This window comes from Coregonus lavaretus (genome assembly GCF_964263955.1).
Source record: "Coregonus lavaretus genome assembly, chromosome: 3".
Taxonomy (NCBI): Eukaryota; Metazoa; Chordata; class Actinopteri; order Salmoniformes; family Salmonidae; genus Coregonus; species Coregonus lavaretus.
In genome coordinates, this window is record NC_139990.1 from 66,057,576 (window position 1) to 66,078,089 (window position 20,514).

The 20,514-nt window shown below is 43.6% G+C and overlaps 1 protein-coding gene across 2 annotated transcripts; it reads right to left on the reverse strand.

Moving 5' to 3' along the window:
* Nucleotides 1-1,205: 1,205 nt before the first annotated feature.
* On the reverse strand, nucleotides 1,206-19,676 carry LOC311126627 (pre-mRNA-splicing factor ATP-dependent RNA helicase DHX16-like). 2 transcript variants are annotated; one of them, XR_014613015.1, is made up of 22 exons: nucleotides 19,407-19,676; nucleotides 17,909-18,111; nucleotides 17,574-17,806; nucleotides 17,055-17,235; nucleotides 16,887-16,943; nucleotides 16,473-16,727; nucleotides 16,064-16,300; nucleotides 15,605-15,790; nucleotides 15,234-15,344; nucleotides 15,008-15,123; nucleotides 14,619-14,829; nucleotides 14,134-14,232; nucleotides 13,202-13,354; nucleotides 12,711-12,851; nucleotides 12,323-12,485; nucleotides 11,955-12,073; nucleotides 7,994-8,061; nucleotides 7,591-7,753; nucleotides 6,529-6,690; nucleotides 2,742-2,915; nucleotides 2,064-2,364; nucleotides 1,206-1,899 (listed from the first exon to the last, which is right to left on the reverse strand). XR_014613015.1 is itself a non-coding variant. In XM_084158542.1 (21 exons), the coding sequence occupies exons 2-21, from the start codon at nucleotides 18,104-18,106 to the stop codon at nucleotides 2,236-2,238; spliced, it is 3,156 nt and encodes a 1,051-aa protein (XP_084014668.1). In that variant the 5' UTR covers nucleotides 18,107-18,111; nucleotides 19,407-19,676; the 3' UTR covers nucleotides 1,206-2,235. The 2 variants fall into 2 exon arrangements, 1 of the variants encoding a protein (XP_084014668.1); XM_084158542.1 differs by having other exon boundaries at nucleotides 1,206-2,364.
* Between the last annotated feature and the right edge of the window lie 838 nt (nucleotides 19,677-20,514).

Here is a 20,514-nt window from a genome sequence, read left to right on the forward strand (position 1 = left end):
CTTGTACCTGTAGAACTACAATGTGGGTAGTCTGGGTTCCGCTGCCAGATAGTGTTTTCCATGTCTGCATGTGTAAACATTCAAATCTTTCATGACATCTTTACATCAAACTGTATTAAAATGTCCTTAATGCTCATTTATTTCAAATGGCCACTACAGTTGTTTATCATCCAACTTGAAATCCCATATTCCAAATTACTGTTTGAAATTCTACAGACTAGAATGTGGAATGTGTTTGTTTCCTTGTCTGCTGTGGGACAAGGAAGTGACCAGCTGCATGGAAAACTCCACTAGGGTCTTGAAGCAGTGCACCGACCAGTACACTGCACTGCAACTCATGTCATGATGCTTACTTGTCATACCTACAGTGTTTTTTGTGGCATTAGACTAAAGCTTCAAATGCAGGTTTACCATTATGACAAGATGAACAGGATCCACCCAAAAGCACTCAAGGCTATCAGCAATGATTCAGCAACACCATTATGCGGTTTATATGAAAACATTGAGTTCCAATTAACCTCACCCAGAACTAAAAATGTGTAAATAATTTCATTCACAAATGCCTTTTAGGTAAACTAATGTTTAAAGGGTTGAAAAATCTGCCAAAGAAGTGCATGTAATCCTGATTTCTCATTTCATTTAGCAAACTTCACAGAAAACAATAAACAACCCACTAACTACAGCAGAATAAACTTCTGCGGTTTCTATGACATTATGTTTAAAAAGTCCAATGAACATCAGCCAGATTGTTAGTGTTCTAAATAATTTCATTCAGTTTAAAACACTCTCAAAGCCACTATAGTCAAACTAATGTGCACATAATCCTGAGATCCCATCATGCTTCAGTTGTTTGAAATGCATATACTGTAACCAAATAGTATTTGTTATATCCTTTGGCTGATCCCATAAAATACTAACAACCCATAAAACATACATTTCAACTAACAAACTCTGATCCCAGGATTTACATGTTACTGGTAGAAAAACAGTATCCCGTGCCATTCAACAGGCAAAGCAGCAGCCTAAATATAGCCCTGATACTCTGAACTTCCTCATACAAGGAAATCAAAGGCCAGAAGAAGTAGGCTTGTTTTATGTATGGCCTATCATACTGTTAATGAATACATGGGGACAGGCAATGACAAATGTTTGTGTTAGCAACTATGTAAACTGTCATACACTCCCATGCTAACAAAAACACACACTTAGCGCCTAAGCTAGTCACAGGACAAGTGCCTGTAAAAAGTTTATTCCAATAGAAAAAAAGAGGAGGAGATAGTGGAACCACACTGAAGTCAAACACACACAGCATTGTTGGCTGTCAGTCTGTTAGGTGTAATTGGGACAAAAAATACATTTACAACCCCAACAACACCCAGACATTGGGCAAAACAGTTAACTATTTAGGGAAAGTAAATAGGCAAACTCTCTAGTAGTCACGGGCCATTACATACAAAACAGTAGCCCCTGTCATTTGGAGTAGTCATTTGTTTTGATCTGTCTTGCCTCGCTTGCTACTGTTTCTGCATCGTGGAGTAGGTAGTTACCCCTAGACGCTGATATTGGGTCAGTTTTGTATTTCCCCCACTAATGGTTAGGACATGGGGAGGGGAAGCTGATCCTAGATCTGTACTTATGGGAAACTTCACCCCGGACCCTGCATCATACCAGACACAGAAAACTCAGTGACAGTCCAAGTGCATAACATTTCCTTATCATCAAGCTAGTCTAGCTCTGATAGGTGGTTTATGATAAATAAGCCCACAACCATGTGAGTTTTTATCCAGTTCCTTTGTTTTTGTTGCTCAAGGGCCCCTATGGTTTTGATTTCAGTTCCTTATGGCAGCCCTGCCTGGCTGTCTATCTCTGAGGGCAGAAAGTCTCTGTCTTTTCTAGTTCCTATCCTTAGCCCAGCTCTTCCTTGGCCATGCCCTATCCTTAGCCCAGCTCTTCCTTGGCCATGCCCTATCCTTAGCCCAGCTCTTCCTTGGCCATGCCCTATCCTTAGCCCAGCTCTTCCTTGGCCATGCCCTATCCTTAGCCCAGCTCTTCCTTGGCCATGCCCTATCCTTAGCCCAGCTCTTCCTTGGCCATGCCCTATCCTTAGCCCAGCTCTTCCTTGGCCATGCCCTATCCTTAGCCCAGCTCTTCCTTGGCCATGCCCTATCCTTAGCCCAGCTCTTCCTTGGCCATGCCCTATCCTTAGCCCAGCTCTTCCTTGGCCATGCCCTATCCTTAGCCCAGCTCTTCCTTGGCCTTGCCCTGTTTGCGAGGCATCTTCTTGCTGCTGCTGTCCTCCAGCTCCTTGTTCTTGTAGTAGTGGGGAGCCACCTCCAGCAGCCAGCCGCTGTCTATCTCAATCACCTTGAGAGGCAGAGCAAGAGGTTTAAATAAAAGGGGGAAAAAATCTTTACATTCATTCAAAGTAATGTAAGAATAATAGCACGGCCCTTCCCCTTAAATCGTATTCAGTCTGCCAACCCATTCTGTCCCATGCAGTTTACATTAAACATACAGTATGTTTATAATACTGTATACAAAAGACAATGCTACCTGGAGTCACTTGATATAATAATAATAACAACAACAACAACAACGTGGCAAGACGGCAACAACTCTCCCCTAAAGTTTTACTTTGTCCTTCACGGTGGTGGATTGATTCCATCCGACTCCAGATCTGCCTCACACGGAGAAACATACACACAAACATGACCACAAGTCTACTAGTACTGATCCCAGACCTGTCTCATGAACTCCTTGGTGGTGAAGACCAGCTCGTGGTAGATGAGCCAGCGGGGCTGCTCCTCGAACAGGGAGCTGTTGGGGTGGACGTAGACCGTCTGCTGGTGCTTCACCGTCTTGTAGCCCCCCTTGCTGAGCCGCGCCGTGTGGTAGAAATACCCCGCCGTCACTGCCTGAGACAGGGCGAGAGAATTTATTTAACCTTTATTTTACATGGTTGTCCCATTGAGGTCAAAATACATATTTTTATATGAAGTATCTGTGAGAGAGAGTATGAGTGAGAGTGATGATGTTGTTACTGAGATGGTGAGAAGGGTGTAGCACAGGGGTCCCCAATTACATTCAGCCGTGGGGTGATTTTTATTTGAGCGGATGGTCGGCGGGCCGGAACATAGTTATAAATAATTTGTAATAAATAATTTTTGTTATTAAATAAATAATTTGTACACTGAACATTGACCGCAAGAATCCCAAACAGATATAGTATGACAAAAACAGAATCATTTCAAACCTTGATTACATTGGGATACGATCACATATGCCTCTCTTATGCGTGGGAATACTTGGGAACAGATTTCCTAATTTCCTAACTAATCCCATCACCTATAAAGGGTCCATTCAGTCCCTCAGATCCAGTGTGAAGTGATAGGCTTGCATCTCCATTGAATACTGCTGCTAGCGCAGTGCTATCTAAATCGGCACAGTCAGTGGTTTAAAGGGGCATTCACACAGATGTAGTGTGAAGCATATGCACACATTGGCTACACATGTAACAAAGAGCTTGGTGTCAGGTAGGTGTTCACACAGCAAATTAGAAGTGCAACAGAGTGGTCTAGGCCAGTGTTTCCCAGCTCCGGTCCTCCAGTACCCCCAACAGCACACTTTTAGTTGTAGCCCCAGACAAAAACACCTGATTCAACATGGAGGGCTTGATGTTAAGTTGATAAGTTGAATCTGGTGTGCTGTTTGGGGGGTACCCGACGACTGGAGTTGGGAAACACTGGTCTACGCTCTAGGAGGGTGTTTAAAAAAATACATGATTAACTAGATGAAACGGTTTTATTGTGTGTTCATGGTCAAGTGGTTTTGTCTACGAGTGGCGCAGTGATCTAAGGCACTGCATCGCAGTGCTAGCTGTGCCACTAGAGATCCTGGTTCGAATCCAGGCTCTGTCGTAGCTGGCCGCGATCGGGAGACCCATGGGGCGGCGCATAATTGGCCCTGCGTCGTCCAGGGTAGGGGAGGGAATGGCCGGCAGGGATGTAGCTCAGTTGGTAGAGCATGGCGTTTGCAACGCCAGGGTTGTGGGTTCAATTCCCACGGGGGGCCAGTATGAAAAATTAAATAATGTATGCACTCACTAACTGTAAGTCGCTCTGGATAAGAGCGTCTGCTAAATGACTAAAATTTAAAAATGTTAAAATGTTTTAAGGTGTGTTTATGGTTAAGCAGTTTTATGGTGTGTTTATGGTCATGAGGTTGATGGGTTCTTACTTCTAAATTGGAAATATGAAATATCCTTATTAATGTTACTGAGAGAGAGAGAGGAATGCAGAGGGTTTACATTCTGTCAGAACATGTTATTGTTAGACATCAGGTATCCTATGGAGAGAAGGGCCACAGTGGGGTTTCAGTTGTTGGGTTGTAATTGGAAATACTTGCTACACCAGAAGTTAATGGTTATATGTAGTAGGAATGTACAGTTGAAGTCGGAAGTTTACATCCACCTTAGCCAAATACATTTAAACCCAGTTTTTCACAATTCCTGACATTTAATCCTAGTGAAGATTCCCTGTCTTAGGTCAGTTAGGATCACCACTTTATTTTAAGAATGTGAAATGTCAGAATTATAGTAGAGAGAATTATTTATTTCAGCTTTTATTTCTTTCATCACATTCCCAGTGGGTCAGAAGTTTACATACACTCAATTAGTATTTGGTAGCATTGCCTTTAAATTGTTTAACTTGGGTCAAACGTTTCTTGTAGCCTTCCACAAGCTTCCCACAATAAGTTGGGTGAATTTTGGCCAATTCCTCCTGACAGAGCTGGTGTAACTGAGTCAGGTTTGTAGGCCTCCTTGCTCGCACACGCTTTTTCAGTTCTGCCCACACATTTTCTATAGGATTGAGGTCAGGGCTTTGTGATGGCCACTCCAATACCTTGACTTTGTTGTCCTTAAGCCATTTTGCCACAACTTTGGAAGTATGCTTGGGGTCACTGTCCATTTGGAAGACCATTTGTGACCAAGCTTTAACTTCCTGACTGATGTCTTGAGATGTTGCTTCAATATATCCACATAATTTTACTTCCTCATGATGCCATCTTTTTTGTGAAGTGCACCAGTCCCTCCTGCAGCAAAGCACCCCCACAGCATGATGCTGCCACCCCTGTGCTTCACGGTTGGGATGGTGTTCTTCGGCTTGCAAGGCACCCCCTTTTTCCTCCAAATATAACGATGGTCATTATTGCCAAAGAGTTCTATTTTTGTTTCATCAGACCAGAGGACATTTCTCCAAAAAGTACGATCTTTGTCCCCATGTGCAGTTGCAAACCGTAGTCTGGCTTTTTTATGGCGGTTTTGGAGCAGTGGCTTCTTCTTTGCTGAGCGGCCTTTCAGGTTATGTCGATATAGGACTCGTTTTACTGTGGATATAGATACTTTTGTACCCGTTTCCTCCAGCATCTTCACAAGGTCCTTTGCTGTTGTTCTGGGATTGATTTGCACTTTTTGCACCAAAGTACGTTCATCTCTAGGAGACAGAACGCGTCTCCTTCCTGAGCAGTATGACGGCTGCGTGGTCCCATGGTGTTTATACTTGCATACTATTGTTTGTACAGATGAACGTGGTACCTTCAGGCGTTTGGTTGGCTGATTTATTTTCATTTTCCCATGATGTCAAGCAAAGAGGCACTGAGTTTGAAGGTAGGCCTTGAAATACATCCACAGATACACCTCCAATTTAAATAAAAAAATGTTTAGTCATTTAGCAGACGCTCTTATCCAGAGCGACTTACAGGAGCAATTAGGGTTAAGTGCCTTGCTCAAGGGCACATCGACAGATTTTTCACCTAGTCGGCTTGGGGTTTAGAACCAGCGGTTACTGGCACAACGCTCTTAACCACTAAGCTACCTGCCAATTGACTCAAATGATGTCAATTAGCCTATCAGAAGCTTCTAAAGCCATGACTTCATTATCTGGAATGTTCCAAGCTGTTTAAAAGGCACAGTCAATTTAGTGTATGTAAACTTCTGACCCACTGGAATTGTGATACAGTGAATTATAAGGGAAATAATCTGTCTGTAAACAATTGTAGGAAAAATTACTTGTGTCATGCACAAAGTAGATGTCCTAACCGACTTGCCAAAACTATAGTTTGTTAACAAGAAATGTGTGGAGTGGTTGAAAAATGAGTTTTAATGACTCCAACCTAAGTGTATGTAAACTTCTGACTTCAACTACATATGGTGGGGTCAGATAAGAGTGGATTAGTGAGGAATGGGGGCCGAGGTCAGGTCAGGTCACATGAAGGGGAAGGAACAGTTTATTACCCACATAATTTAACTTCCTGCCTAGCAATAAAGATGTAATGTTTAGAGAACGGGAGGAGACTCCACCTAAAGTGGGGTACGTATACACTTGTGCTGGTGGGAACATGTATTTATCTTTTCAGCTGATTGACCCATTGGGTGAATAAACTTGGTTTGAGCTTTTCCTAGTTGTCCGTTAGTTTTTACTCTGTTTTGTCAGAACCTAACAAGGTTAAGGTGCGTTCATTCACACTGACCTTGCGGATGGGCACAATGTCTCCGCCTGAGCTGCACACCTCCACCTCGATCCTGTCCATCAGGCCCTCCAGCTGCTCCCTGACATCCCGCGCTCGCTTCATGGAGCGGAACTGGATGAAGTTCTCGTAGCACCACTGGGTGGAGTAGCCACTCTCCAGCCACTGAGGGACAAACAATGCAGTCAAGATCACAGACTGACAACAAAACATAGAACAGCGTTTCCCAAACTCTGTCCTGGGGACCCCAAGGGGTGCACGTTTTGGTTTTTGCCCTAACACTACACAGCTGATTCAAATGATCAAAGCTTGATGATTAGTTGATTATTTGAATCAGCTGTGTACTGCTAGGGCAAACACCTTGGGGTCCCGAGGACCGAGTTTGGGAAACCCTGACATAGATTTTGGTTAAAAAAACAGAATTCAACAGGGATTCAGCAGAAAATGAGTTAAATATAGAAAATCTGTTCCCAAGTATTCCCACGAATTAAAAAAAAAGGAGACGTGATCGTGCCTCAATGTAATCAAGGTATGAAAGTATTATTATTTTCAAATTCAACCTCTTTTTGGGCTTAGTTGTGTTCAATTTGCAGTGTACAAATAATTATAATTATGTTCCGGCCCACTGACCAGCCGCTCCGACAAAAATCAGCCCGCTGCTGAACCTAGTTGCCTTCCTCTGCATTAGGGCATTACCACAGCAAAATGGCTGGCAACAGAAAAACAAAAATTAAGTTCTTATTGGACAAGTTCAGGTAGCCCCTCCATGTTTCAGTCCGTTTTTTTTACAGTTGGTGCCAAATGAATATGACCCAGAAATGCTACCCTGAAACCTTACATGAAACAAGTGGAAACAACAAAGTGGGGTAGTATCACATCTTTATCCTAACTATTACATTTACATTTAAGTCATTTAGCAGACGCTCTTATCCAGAGCGACTTACAGTTAGTGAATACATATTTTTTTTATACTGGCCCCCCGTGGGAATCGAACCCACAACCCTGGCGTTGCAAACGCCATGCTCTATCAACTGAGCTACAACTATCAAACCCAATCCTCCTGACCTGTGTGTAGACGTTGAGCAGCACCATATGGTCTCCTCCGGGCACCACAAAGTTCTGCCTGGCGTTGTCGGCGTGAACCACCTTGTCTTTGGGCCGGTAGAAGATGGAGTTGTTCACAGACAGCATGGCCGCGATGGTCAACACCTCCTCAGAACACTTATACCTGTGGAGAGACAGAGGAAGATGGGAATGTTCAGTGAAATACATAAAAGGTATTTCATGTCCTGTTGAATAATTGGCACTCAATAATATTGAGTGAGAGAGGGAAAGGGTGAGAAATAGAGAGAAAAAAAGAGAAAGGAGAGAGAGAGGGGAATGATGAGCAAGGTAACATAATAATAATAATTTATTCCAGGATGATCATTTATTCCAGGCCAGTGCCAGGATCGCCATAGAGACTCACTGTTCTGAGGCCAGGATCATCTTGCTCAGCATGGGGTCCACCGGCAGCTCAGCCATCCTGCGGCCCAACTGGAACACAACACACATTACATGACCTTTCACATCAAATATTCTCACCTTTCTAAGGTATTAGAACAAAGCCAATATGTTCTTTCACCTCTCATGGTGATGGAATTCATTTGCCCTATTATTACATTTACATTTACATTTTAGTCATTTAGCAGACGCTCTTATCCAGAGCGACTTACAGTTAGTGAGTGCATACATTATAATTTTTTCATACTGGCCCCCCGTGGGAATCGAACCCAGGCAAACGCCATGCTCTACCAATTGAGCTACATCCCTGCCGGCCATTCCCTCCCCTACCCTGGACGACGCTGGGCCAATTGTGCGCCGCCCCATGAGTCTCCCGTTCGCGGCCGGCTACGACAGAGCCTGGATTCGAACCAGGATCTCTAGTGGCACAGCTAGCACTGCGATGCAGTGCCTTAGACCACTGCGCCACTCGGGAGACATTATATATTCTCCCTTAATTCCCAGAGGTCATTTTCACTTTTTAGGTTTTATTATTCGTACCAAAGAATAAAGGGAAAGACAAAACAGTACAGATCAAAATAAAACAGAAAAAAAAAAGAATGTGTGCAGGTGAGGTTGGAAACCACAAAAACCAATACACAAATAGAAGAACAAAAAAGGTTTGTTCAATCAGTTAAGCAAAGCATACTAATTATAACTGTACATGATATACTCAGTATACAAGAAAAAACATGTTTGATTATGTGAGAGAGAGAGAGAGAGAGAGACAGAGACAGACAGAGAGAGAGAGAGAGAGAGAGAGAGAGAGAGAGAGAGTTAGGCTACATGGAGGACACTACTGGGTAGTTTGGTTCATCGGGCTGACCCCTAATCTACGCTTGAAGTTATTGAGGGAGGATGATGTCTTGGCAATGTGAAGATAGGAATTCCAGAGTACTATGTGAGGTGTGGCAGTGGGGAGGGTGACGGTTATCACAGTGTCTTGTGTTGTATGCATCAATTTGGGAATTAACCTGAATTAACAATTGAAGGGTTTAGGTAGGCTGTCTGGGAGGTATGTGTATTTGTAGATGAAGGTGCATAATTGGAGTAGATTAATGTTGTAGATAGACAATATATGGAGATGGACATTTGGAGCCAAGTAGTTAGAGGAGGTGGCTAGTCCTGTACATTTATTTTGTGTGATGAGTCATTTGTGTAGGTAGGAAGCATATGTACTGGCCCAGACAATATTGCAGTAAATGAGATCTGGGTAAATGAAGCTGTAGTATAGTGGTAGGAAGCAAGCCTGATGAACCAAACCACGAATCTTTCTGATGATACCAAAGGACTTCACTTTGCTGCACACAAAGTGAATATCATCTTTCCAGGACAACTTTTCATCAACTAGAACACCTAGGAATCTAGTGGATTATACCTGGTCCATTTCATTCCCACCAATTGAGATTCTGGCTCTTTTAAAAATACATACATACATACATATATATATATATATATATATATATATATATATATATATATATATATATATATATATATACACTGCTCAAAAAAATTAAGGGAACACTTAAACAACACAATGTAACTCCAAGTCAATCACACTTCTGTGAAATCAAACTGTCCACTTAGGAAGCAACACTGATTGACAATACATTTCACATGCTGTTGTGCAAATGGAATAGACAACAGGTGGAAATTATAGGCAATTAGCAAGACACCCCCAATAAAGGAGTGGTTCTGCAGGTGGTGACCACAGACCACTTCTCAGTTCCTATGCTTCATGGCTGATGTTTTGGTCACTTTTGAATGCTGGCGGTGCTTTCACTCTAGTGGTAGCATGAGACGGAGTCTACAACCCAGGTAGTGCAGCTCATCCAGGATGGCACATCAATGCGAGCTGTGGCAAGAAGGTTTGCTGTGTCTGTCAGCGTAGTGTCCTGAGCATGGAGGCGCTACCAGGAGACAGGCCAGTACATCAGGAGACGTGGAGGAGGCCGTAGGAGGGCAACAACCCAGCAGCAGGACTGCTACCTCTGCCTTTGTGCAAGGAGGAGCAGGAGGATCACTGCCAGAGCCCTGCAAAATGACCTCCAGCAGGCCACAAATGTGCATGTGTCTGCTCAAACGGTCAGAAACAGACTCCATGAGGGTGGTATGAGGGCCCGACGTCCACAGGTGGGGGTTGTGCTTACAGCCCAACACAGTGCAGGACGTTTGGCATTTGCCAGAGAACACCAAGATTGGCAAATTCGCCACTGGCGCCCTGTGCTCTTCAGAGATGAAAGCAGGTTCACACTGAGCACATGTGACAGACGTGACAGAGTCTGGAGATGCCGTGGAGAACGTTCTGCTGCCTGCAACATCCTCCAGCATGACCGGTTTGGCGGTGGGTCAGTCATGGTGTGGGGTGGCATTTCTTTGGGGGGCCGCACAGCCCTCCATGTGCTTGCCAGAGGTAGCCTGACTGCCATTAGGTACCGAGATGAGATCCTCAGACCCCTTGTGAGACCATATGCTGGTGCAGTTGGCCCTGGGTTCCTCCTAATGCAAGACAATGCTAGACCTCATGTGGCTGGAGTGTGTCAGCAGTTCCTGCAAGAGGAAGGCATTGATGCTATGGACTGGCCCGCCCGTTCCCCAGACCTGAATCCAATTGAGCACATCTGGGACATCATGTCTCGCTCCATCCACCAACGCCACGTTGCACCACAGACTGTCCAGGAGTTGGCGGATGCTTTAGTCCAGGTCTGGGAGGAGATCCCTCAGGAGACCATCCACCACCTCATCAGGAGCATGCCCAGGCGTTGTAGGGAGGTCATACAGGCACGTGGAGGCCACACACACTACTGAGCCTCATTTTGACTTGTTTTAAGGACATTACATCAAAGTTGGATCAGCCTGTAGTGTGGTTTTCCACTTTAATTTTGAGTGTGACTCCAAATCCAGACCTCCATGGGTTGATAAATTTGATTTCCATTGATAATTTTTGTGTGATTTTGTTGTCAGAACATGTAAAGAAAAAAGTATTTAATAAGATTATTTCATTCATTCAGATCTAGGATGTGTTATTTTAGTTTTCCCTTAATTTTTTTGAGCAGTGTATATATATATATATATATATATATATATATATATATATATATATATATATTCTTATTCTTACCAGTAAATACAATGAAGTTGGATTTATTTTTACATTTAAAGATCAGTTGTTTATCTGGAATCATTCAGAAAATTTGGCCATGCCTGAGTTGGCTTCGTTGATCAGTGAATTGAAATTCTTGTGTGATAAAATGAAGTTGGTATCCTCAGCAAAAAGAATGGGAAGTACGGTAGAAGACAGAGCAGCAAGGTCATTGATATAGATTAGGAATAACAAAGGTCTAAGGATCAAACCCTATGGAACGCCACAGGATATCTTGGCCCTTTTAGATGAACAACCATTTGCATATACAACTTGTTCTCTATCATAAACATAATTATACAGCCATTTATATGTATAATCATGAAAACCGTAATAATGCAATTTAGGGAGTCATATTTCAGGATTTCCATGACAAACACTTTGGATAAATCTAGAAAAATGTCAAGAGCGTATTCATTCTTGTTCAGAAGAGCCAAATCTGTGGAGTAGTTTTACAAAAAACATATTGGTGCTCATATAATTAGAATACAGTGTTGGTTTAAATGTTTCAACATTATTAGATTTACATGAATCATTAAAAGTTAAAAGTTATTAGATTAACATGAGAACATCAGGATCCCTACAGGTCTTATTTCCAACATTACATTGAGATGGGATAGCTGTAGAAGCCTTTTTCTTATTCAACTGATCTAACAAGGAAGGGAGGAGGGAACGGTGACAATGCGATTTAAAAGTATTGTAATGGTGCTGTTGTTTTGATAGACAGTCAGACGTTGGTTACCTTGGTGAGCTCTCCGAGGTGGTTGAGAGCACCCAGTGCGTACAGCTGCTCCAGGGCTAGCACCAGGGTCTCATGAGGGGGCGGGTCCATGAAGTCAAAGTGGATGAGGTCATTAATTCCTGTCGGGTAAAAAAGATATGCGACTCTAATTTAAAAATAAATCGACACGTGGGTTTGCTACACTCACAATGAGGCCCAGGCCCTTTGCTCCACCAGGAGCTCAAAGGAATAAGTCAAGTCAGTCAAACTCATAATAGTGAACTACAGACTATACTTAAGTGGATTACTTCAAGAGGACTTCAGTGCTTTTTAAAACATGTTTTCTAATTTATCACTGTAACATATTTTATAAAGCGTTTGTTCCATACCCAAGCTCTTGAGCAGTAGCACTACATTGCCCAGGTTGGTTCTCTGGATCTCAGGCACGGTGGACTCCTCCATCTCGTGTTTGAACGCCCACGCAGTGTAGAGACGGAAACATTTCCCAGCAGCCACTCTGCCTGCACGACCTGCTCGCTGATTGGCTGAGGCCTGTGGTGGATCAAAACACAGATGGAGTCAGCAAATGGTCTGAATGTTGTTCAGAGAACAAAAAGAAAATCTACAAAAAGACAGTCAAAGAAACGGGTGTTTAAAATACTGGCAAGAGGCATCTTCCACAACCACGGTACAATAACCCTGATAAGAGCCACATGAATGACACTTTCTCTGACAATAACAAAATGGCTTGTTTGAAAACCAAAGCTAGTATGTTACCCGTGAGCAAGGAGTGACAATCAGAGATTCCATCCCAGTGCGGGCGTTATAGCTCTTCTGCTTGCAGAAGCCTGGATCTATGACATATATGATCCCATCAATGGTTAGAGAGGTCTCTGCAATGTTAGTGGCCACCACCACCTAAGGACACAGAGAGAGGACACGTTGTACATCAGATAATGTGTTTGTACATAACAACACAAGAGAATAAGAAACATGGAGGAAGGAATCTGAAGAATAATGTCTGAAGTGATCAAATCACATAATAGTAGAATATAATCTACTACATTGACATAAGTGCAGCATGAAATCTACAATAACCCAGGTTGGATTGGATTTCCATTTGGGTAAAGAAAATAATGCATTCATATTTTTAAACATTATTTGATCACAGAGGATAAAACATATTTCCAAAGTGGTCCTTGAGCTTTGTTGGGAGTAGAGCACCCCCTAGTGGCCCACATTGAAATGGACAGAAGAGGTCCTCTCACCTTGCGTGAGCCAGGGGGTGTGGGGCTGAAGATCTTGGCCTGCATGTCTGAGGGTAGGTTGGCGTAGATGGGAAGCACCAGGAGCTCAGAGATCTTAGAACCCAGACGCCTGCATCTCTCCTGCAGCAGCTCACAGCAAGTCTCAATCTCCTCCTGTGGAAAGAGACGGAAGAGCGGTAAGGACATTCACTTTGGCAGAAATGTATGTGACATTTATTGATTTTACCAGGCAAGTTGACCGAGAACACATTCTCATTTACAGCAACGACCTGGGGAATAGTTACTGGGGAGGGGAGATGAATGAGCCAATTGGAAGCTGGGGATGATTAGGTGGCCATGATGAGGGCCAGATTGGAAATGTAGCCAGGACACCGGGGTTAACACCCCTACTCTTACGATAAGTGCCAGGGGATCTTTTAGTGACCACAGAGTCAGGACACCCGTTTAACGTCCCATCCGAAAGACGGCACCCTGCACATTAAAGAGCCGCATACAGAATGAATAGACTTAAGATGGATGCTGACGTAGTGTGATTTAGCAGATGTAGTGTGATTTAGTAGATGTAGTTTGATTTAGTACATGTCGTGTGATTTAGCAGATGTCGTGTGATTTAGCAGATGTAGTGTGATTTAGCAGATGTAGTGTGATTTAGCAGATGTAGTGTGATTTAGCAGATGTAGTGTGATTTAGCAGATGTAGTGTGATTTAGCAGATGTAGTGTGATTTAGCAGATGTAGTGTGATTTAGCAGATGTAGTGTGATTTAGCAGATGTAGTGTGATATGTAGTAGGCATAGCTACTGTGCAGTGACTGATGTAGGATCTGATGTTGTGTGAGAGCAGATGTAATGTGACGTAGTAGCCGAGGTAGATGATGTAGTAGCTGATATAATGTGAATGTCAGTGTTGAGGCGAGGCGAGAGTGTGTCAGACCTGTCCAGTGAGGAAGACCAGACAGTCTCCGGGGGGCTGTGTGACGTGGATCTGCAGCACCGACACAACACAGGCCTCCAGGTAGTCTGCCTCAGGAGCCTGAGAGAGAGAGAGGGGAATACTAAACAAACGATACCAGAGAGCAAAGAGTACAAAAAAAGAACAGATATTTGGCCTACATCTTTGACGTACATTATCATCCAGCACTTCTCACGAGTGAAATGATTCACATTCTAAAGGTATTTATATTCATTACAAGTTATGCCTTTGGCTGCATTCCGTTTCTTCCGCCTTGTCTCAAAGAGCGCACTTGCTCACTTCCTTTCACAGATTTAAAGGCTCTAGACTGGTTTAAACATTGACTGGAGGGAGTTTTCATGTTAAATCCATGGTGGGAAGTGCACACTTTGGGAGAAGGGTGGAGAATGGGAATGCAACCTTTTGTCCTGAGGCCATTCCACTATACAGATTGTCAGCAGTGGTACCTTAGTGTAGAAGATGTCCACAGGGAACCTCCTGCCAGGGATTCTGAAGACCGGCGCGTCGTCGAAGAAGCAGGAGAAGCGCTCTGTGTCCAGGGTGGCGCTGGCCACCAGCACCTTCAGGTCCGGACGGAACCGGGCAATGTCCTTGATCAGGCCGAACAGGATGTCCGTGTGCAGTGTCCGCTCGTGGGCCTCATCAATGATGACCACACTGAGAGAGAGAGAGACGGATCATTGATCATTTCTTATTCATACTGACCATAAACAATATGGCAGGGAATTGTTTCATTTCTTATTTTTCTAAAACATCATATACCACTTTTAAACATAAACCTCTACATATGGAAAACATGTCTAAAGATAAGGACAGACGTGACATATAGTGGTACCTGTAGCTGGCCAGATCAGGCTCTGTGAGGAACTCTCTGAGCAGCATTCCGTCAGTCATGTATTTGAGGACCGTCCTCTCCGACGTACAGTCCTCAAAACGGATACTGTAGCCTACCTGAGGAAGGAAAGGGTGGTTGGACAAATAAGGTGAGTTTATGTGTTCTACCATATACAGTAAGAATGATTTATGCTTCATCGGAGTGAGAGAGAGCGAGAGATATTCACCTCGTTACCCAGCTTGACGCCCACTTCTTGTGCCACCCTGGATGCTACGGACATGGCTGCCACTCTACGGGGCTGGGTACAGCCAATCTTCATGCCTCCATCATTGTAGCCCTAGGAGATGTAAAGCCAGACCACAGGTCAACAATATAACATACACAGAAAAACATAATGATAAAAATGGATCAGGGTGGAAAACGACTATTCTTATTTTTGTAAGTCAAAAGAGTGAATAAACATTGAAGATTTAAGATTACTTTGTCAAACGCACAAAAAATGTCCAATGGAAATGTGTCTTCTGCTTTATTCCAACCCCTTTGAAATGTGCCCATAATAATGTTTATGGACGTGGCCCTTGAGTAATGTGTACCCACCGACTCCATGAGGTACTGGGGGATCTGGGTGGTCTTGCCAGAGCCCGTCTCTCCCTCCACGACCAGGATCTGGTGCTGCTGGATGGCCAGGAGCAGGTCTTCTCTGTAGGGGAACACGGGCAGGCTGCGTCTCACCTCCTGGATGGACTGCTTCTGGACCTCAGCCTGGGACAGGGCTGCTTGCTCCTGGAGACACACACAGCATACAGAGATGAAGAAAATATTTGAATTGTACTTTATTGTTCATTGTGAAACGTAAATGTGTTATTTGCACATTTAGAAATGCTACAGAAGCTCAGGTGTGTATTGGTTGATTGGAATGTAAAATATTTTATGAATTTGAATTATTGCAATATTTTGTTCGACTAGCCTTTAAACACAATATCCATCATTATAGCTCTATTCCTTGCAACCTATCAGAAACAAATGCTTTAATGATAAAACTTAGTGTCAACACACCTTCTCATCCTGTGTTCCCTTCATGATGACGGCACTGCTGACAAAGTTGATCATCTCATCCTCCTCCAGGATCAGCTGGTACTTCTCCCTTTCTGCCTTCAACCCTTTCTCCCTCTCCTTCTTGGCCCCGAAGCTGAGCGAGGCGGTCTTCAACCTCTCCTCCTCCCAGCGGCCCTGCTCTCCTCCACCCTCCATCGGCATCTCCAACTCCAGCTCCATGTCCCTCTGAGGAATATCCTGGAGAGAGGGAGGTAGAGAGAGAGGGGAGAGATAGAGGAAGAGGGAAATAGAGAGTGAGCAAAATATCTATAATCAAGCGCCGGATCCTAGTGTTTTACATATCTCCATTTCAACAAGAGTACTGGCTATCCATGGCAGGACCATTACCAGCCAACTATCTCCTCCTTACTTTACTCCTCTTCTCCTCCGGCATGTAGTATCTGTTCTTCCTCTCCTCCTTCTCCTTGGCGCCGGCTTTCTTGTAGTCCTTGGCCAGGTCTCTGAGGTTGCGCTTGTACTCCAGCTCCTTCCGCTCCCTCTCCGTCAGCGCGTCCGTGGAGAACAGGTACTCCTCGTCGGCTATCTCTGCCTCCAGGTCCTCCAGCTTCTCAGCCTCTCTCTTGGACAAGTAGTTCCTGCGAGACTCCTTCCTCAACTCTGGCAGCTATAGAGAAGAGGAGAAGATAGGTGGTGACCATAGAAATATAATGAGTCTGAGGGTCTCTGCCTGTTCTAGTAATTCTATTTCTACTGTGTATTTCTATACCTAGACGATAGTCTATTATACGATAATAGTTACTGGGCATTTTAATAATGTGCTCACGATTTTCTTGTGATCCTCCTCTGCCATCTTTAGTCTTTTCTGAGCCTCCTCGTAGCCCTGGTGAAAAGGTCATGGAAAAACATTTAGCCAACAATCAAAACACACCTACAAGTACACTAGTAAGTAAAATACACTGGGTTGGGTTCCATCATTGATAGTCAATCCCACCTTCTTGTCTGTTCTCTCCATGATGTTCCTCGTCTTGTCTTTGTCCTTCAGTTTCATTCGTTCGGCAAAGGCATCCCTCTCCTCCAGATCCAGTACGCGTTCTCTCTCTTCCTTCTCCCACTCCTCCTCCTCCTCTTCATCCTTCTTACTGGACTTCTGGTCGCCATGGCCCAGCTTACCACTGAGAAAGAGAAAGGGCCATTTAGAAACTCAAATCACACAATCTAAGTGGAGGCTTGTTCAAGCAAGCATTGAAGCCACAGAGGAGTGGCAGCTGAAACATGAATACTACACAGCATGAAAGCAATCAAAATATTCTAGGGTAACTGGCTTCATTGTTGTAATGTATTTATGGTTGTAATTCAGTTAATGAGACCATAGACTCCAGAAGCTGAATCCTATCTCCCTGAAGTCCATGGCGACAGTTCAAATGCAACAGCTAAAAAGCAACACAAGAGAGAAAAGCAGGTAGAATGTGTAACAAGCAAGCAACATGAAACCCCATTCCATGTTGATTACCTTTTAGGGGTCTCCTCTTCACTAGATGATTGACTCGCCTCCCTTTTCCTGAGGTGCTTTCTCTTATCGCCTCTGTCTTTAATTTTCTTCTTCTCTTTCTCCCTCTCTCTCACTGCCTCTCCATCGCTCTCGCTGTCTGACAGTAGGGTGTAAGTTCGATTCTTCCTCTCAATCTCCATGACATGTCGCTCTATCGCTCTGGCTGGCTTTTCAACCACTTGTTTACGAGGAATCTGAAACACATAGATGAAAGTCATTACTAGACGCTTATAATAACTACGGTCAAAATAAGAAACAAGCATGCAGTTAAATACAAAGAAAGCAAATAATTTAACCTTTTCATACAGTTCCTGTGCAAAGGCGATCACTCTCTGATTAATGTCGATAGTGCCCGTCGACTTGAGGTGGGCCACAAAGTCTTGAGAGCTTGAGGATTTACGTGCGGAGCCGATCATGAACTGGGCGACATATCTGTCACTCAGGCCGAGGATGTCGTGCAGACTGTCGCTCACCCATTGCTCTAGGTTTGCCATGTTGCCTAATTGGGAGACAAAATCAGTTAGTTATGGTCTAGACGTAGACAGAGTACTAGGTATCACAGGAGGCTGCTGAGGGGAAAACGGCTCATAATAATGGCTTATCCCGCTCCAGCCATTACCATGAGCCCGTCCTCCCCAATTAAGGTCCCACCAACCTCCTGTGCTAGGGACAGTTGTCGGAAGTTTACATACACCTTAGCCAAATACATTTAAACTCAGTTTTTCACTATTCCTGACATTTAATCCTAGTAAAAATGCCCCGTCTTGGGTCAGTTAGGATCACCACTTTATTTTAAGAATGTGAAATATCAGAATAATAGTAGAGATAATTATTTATTTCAGCTTTTATTTCCTTCATCACATTCCCAGTGGGTCAGAAGTTTACATACACTCAATTAGTATTTGGTAGCATTGCCTTTAAATTGTTTAACTTGGGTCAAACGTTTCTTTTAGCCTTCCACAAGCTTCCCACAAAAAGTTGGGTGAATTTTGGCCCATTCCTCCTGACAAAGCTGGTGTAACTGAGTCAGGTTTGTAGGCCTCCTTGCTAGCACACGCTTTTTCAGTTCTGCCCACAATTTTTCTATAGGATTGAGGTCAGGGCTCCAAAACCTTCACTTTGTTGTCCTTAAGCCCTTTTGCCACAACTTTGGAAGTATGATTGGGGTCATTGTCCATTTGGAAGACCCATTTGCGACCAAGCTTTAACTTCCTTACTGATGTCTTGAGATGTTGCTTCAATATATCCACATAATTTTACTTCCTCATGATGTCATCTTTTTTGTGAAGTGCACCAGTCCCTCCTGCAGCAAAGCACCCCCACAGCATGATGCTGCCACCCGTGCTTCACGGTTGGGATGGTGTTCTTCGGCTTGCAAGCTGCCCCCTTCTTCCTCCAAACCAACGTTATTAGAGTAGTAAAAATAAATGTTTTGTCATACCCGTGGTATATGGTCTGATGTCCCACGGGTATGACAAAACATTAATTTTTACTGCTCGAAGTTTCTAATAGCAATAAGGCACCTCGGGGGCTTGAGGTATATGGCCAAAATACCAGGACTAAGGGCTGTATCGTGCCTAAGAACAGCCCTTAGCCATGGAATATTGACAATTTACCACACCCCCTCGTACGTTACTGCTTAATTATAAAACTGAATAGATTCGCTGCATGATCTCAAGACATTACATTCGAAACAATAGCCCTCTAGCTTTTTTCCCCCTCCTTTATTTGTTCTTTGAAGATCTGAAGAGAAAACTACTCATAACATAGATGGTAGCTAGGTAGCCACCTTACCTTGTTTTCAAACCTTCACGCAATGAACATGGGATGGGGTGATATATTGAAAACAGCACAACACGCAGCAGCTAGCAAGCTTAGCAAAAAACGAGCTCAGTTTAGGTTAATTTGCTTCACGCCTGGCTAATAAATGGACGTTTAACTAACGAGCGAAGTTAAAATTAGCTCTCTCAATACTAACAACAATCATGTTGGTTTCAATGACACTTATTATGCAAAACATATCCACAACTTTCTGCTAGCTGATAATTACATCCATGGTGCGATAACCGGAAGCGGAATTACGTATGTCAATAAGTCTCTGCTGGTCGGATTCTGCATTCTGGCCCCTGGTGGCTGGTGTTCAGAACAACTCAATCAGAACAAGCGTGCACTGCGTATTTTGTTTGTCCTAATGATGGCACATCTGGATCTGAATGAAGAGCCTGCATTATAAACATATTGTAACGACCCGGTATTGTGTTCTGTGTTCGTGGGTGTTATTGTTCTCATTGGGTGTTAGCAGGGGTTAAATTTGCCAGGACAGACGGAAAGGTTGGGGGGTATGATGGGTAATCCCGCGGGGTTTTGAAATGCATAAATAGGGGTTACTGTCTCATCTCTCTCTCTTCTATTCGGGACCCTGATCTCCTCCTATGAGTCTGCCCTAAATTTGACATTGTATATTTGTGTACGTTCGGAATTTAGCGGCGTGTACTGTGGCCTGAACAATAGCCCAGTTTAGGAATAAACCTGTGTTCTGCCCTGCACACCTGGTTTCCGTCTCTTTTTCCTTTATTACCCAGCCCGGGTCATTACAAAAAATGTTCCGCTATCTACATCGGTCATCGTTAATACCATTAGTTTATGAGGCATTTTGCATTACACTCAATGGTTAAAGACCCGACCCATTTACATTATTTCCCGTCTAATCCTTTTTGTGAGTGGAATTTAGGCACAGACTGGAGTGTAAACCTCCCTTCAAGTGTGTGTTGTGACCATTGAATCACAGTGATTTAAATTGATGGCACCAAACATTCAAAGTCAAGTGAGGCTAGCATGCACCTGACATTGAATTAAGATGATAAAGGAGGACGAAGGAGTGTCTTCTTCCGCGATCCCCACA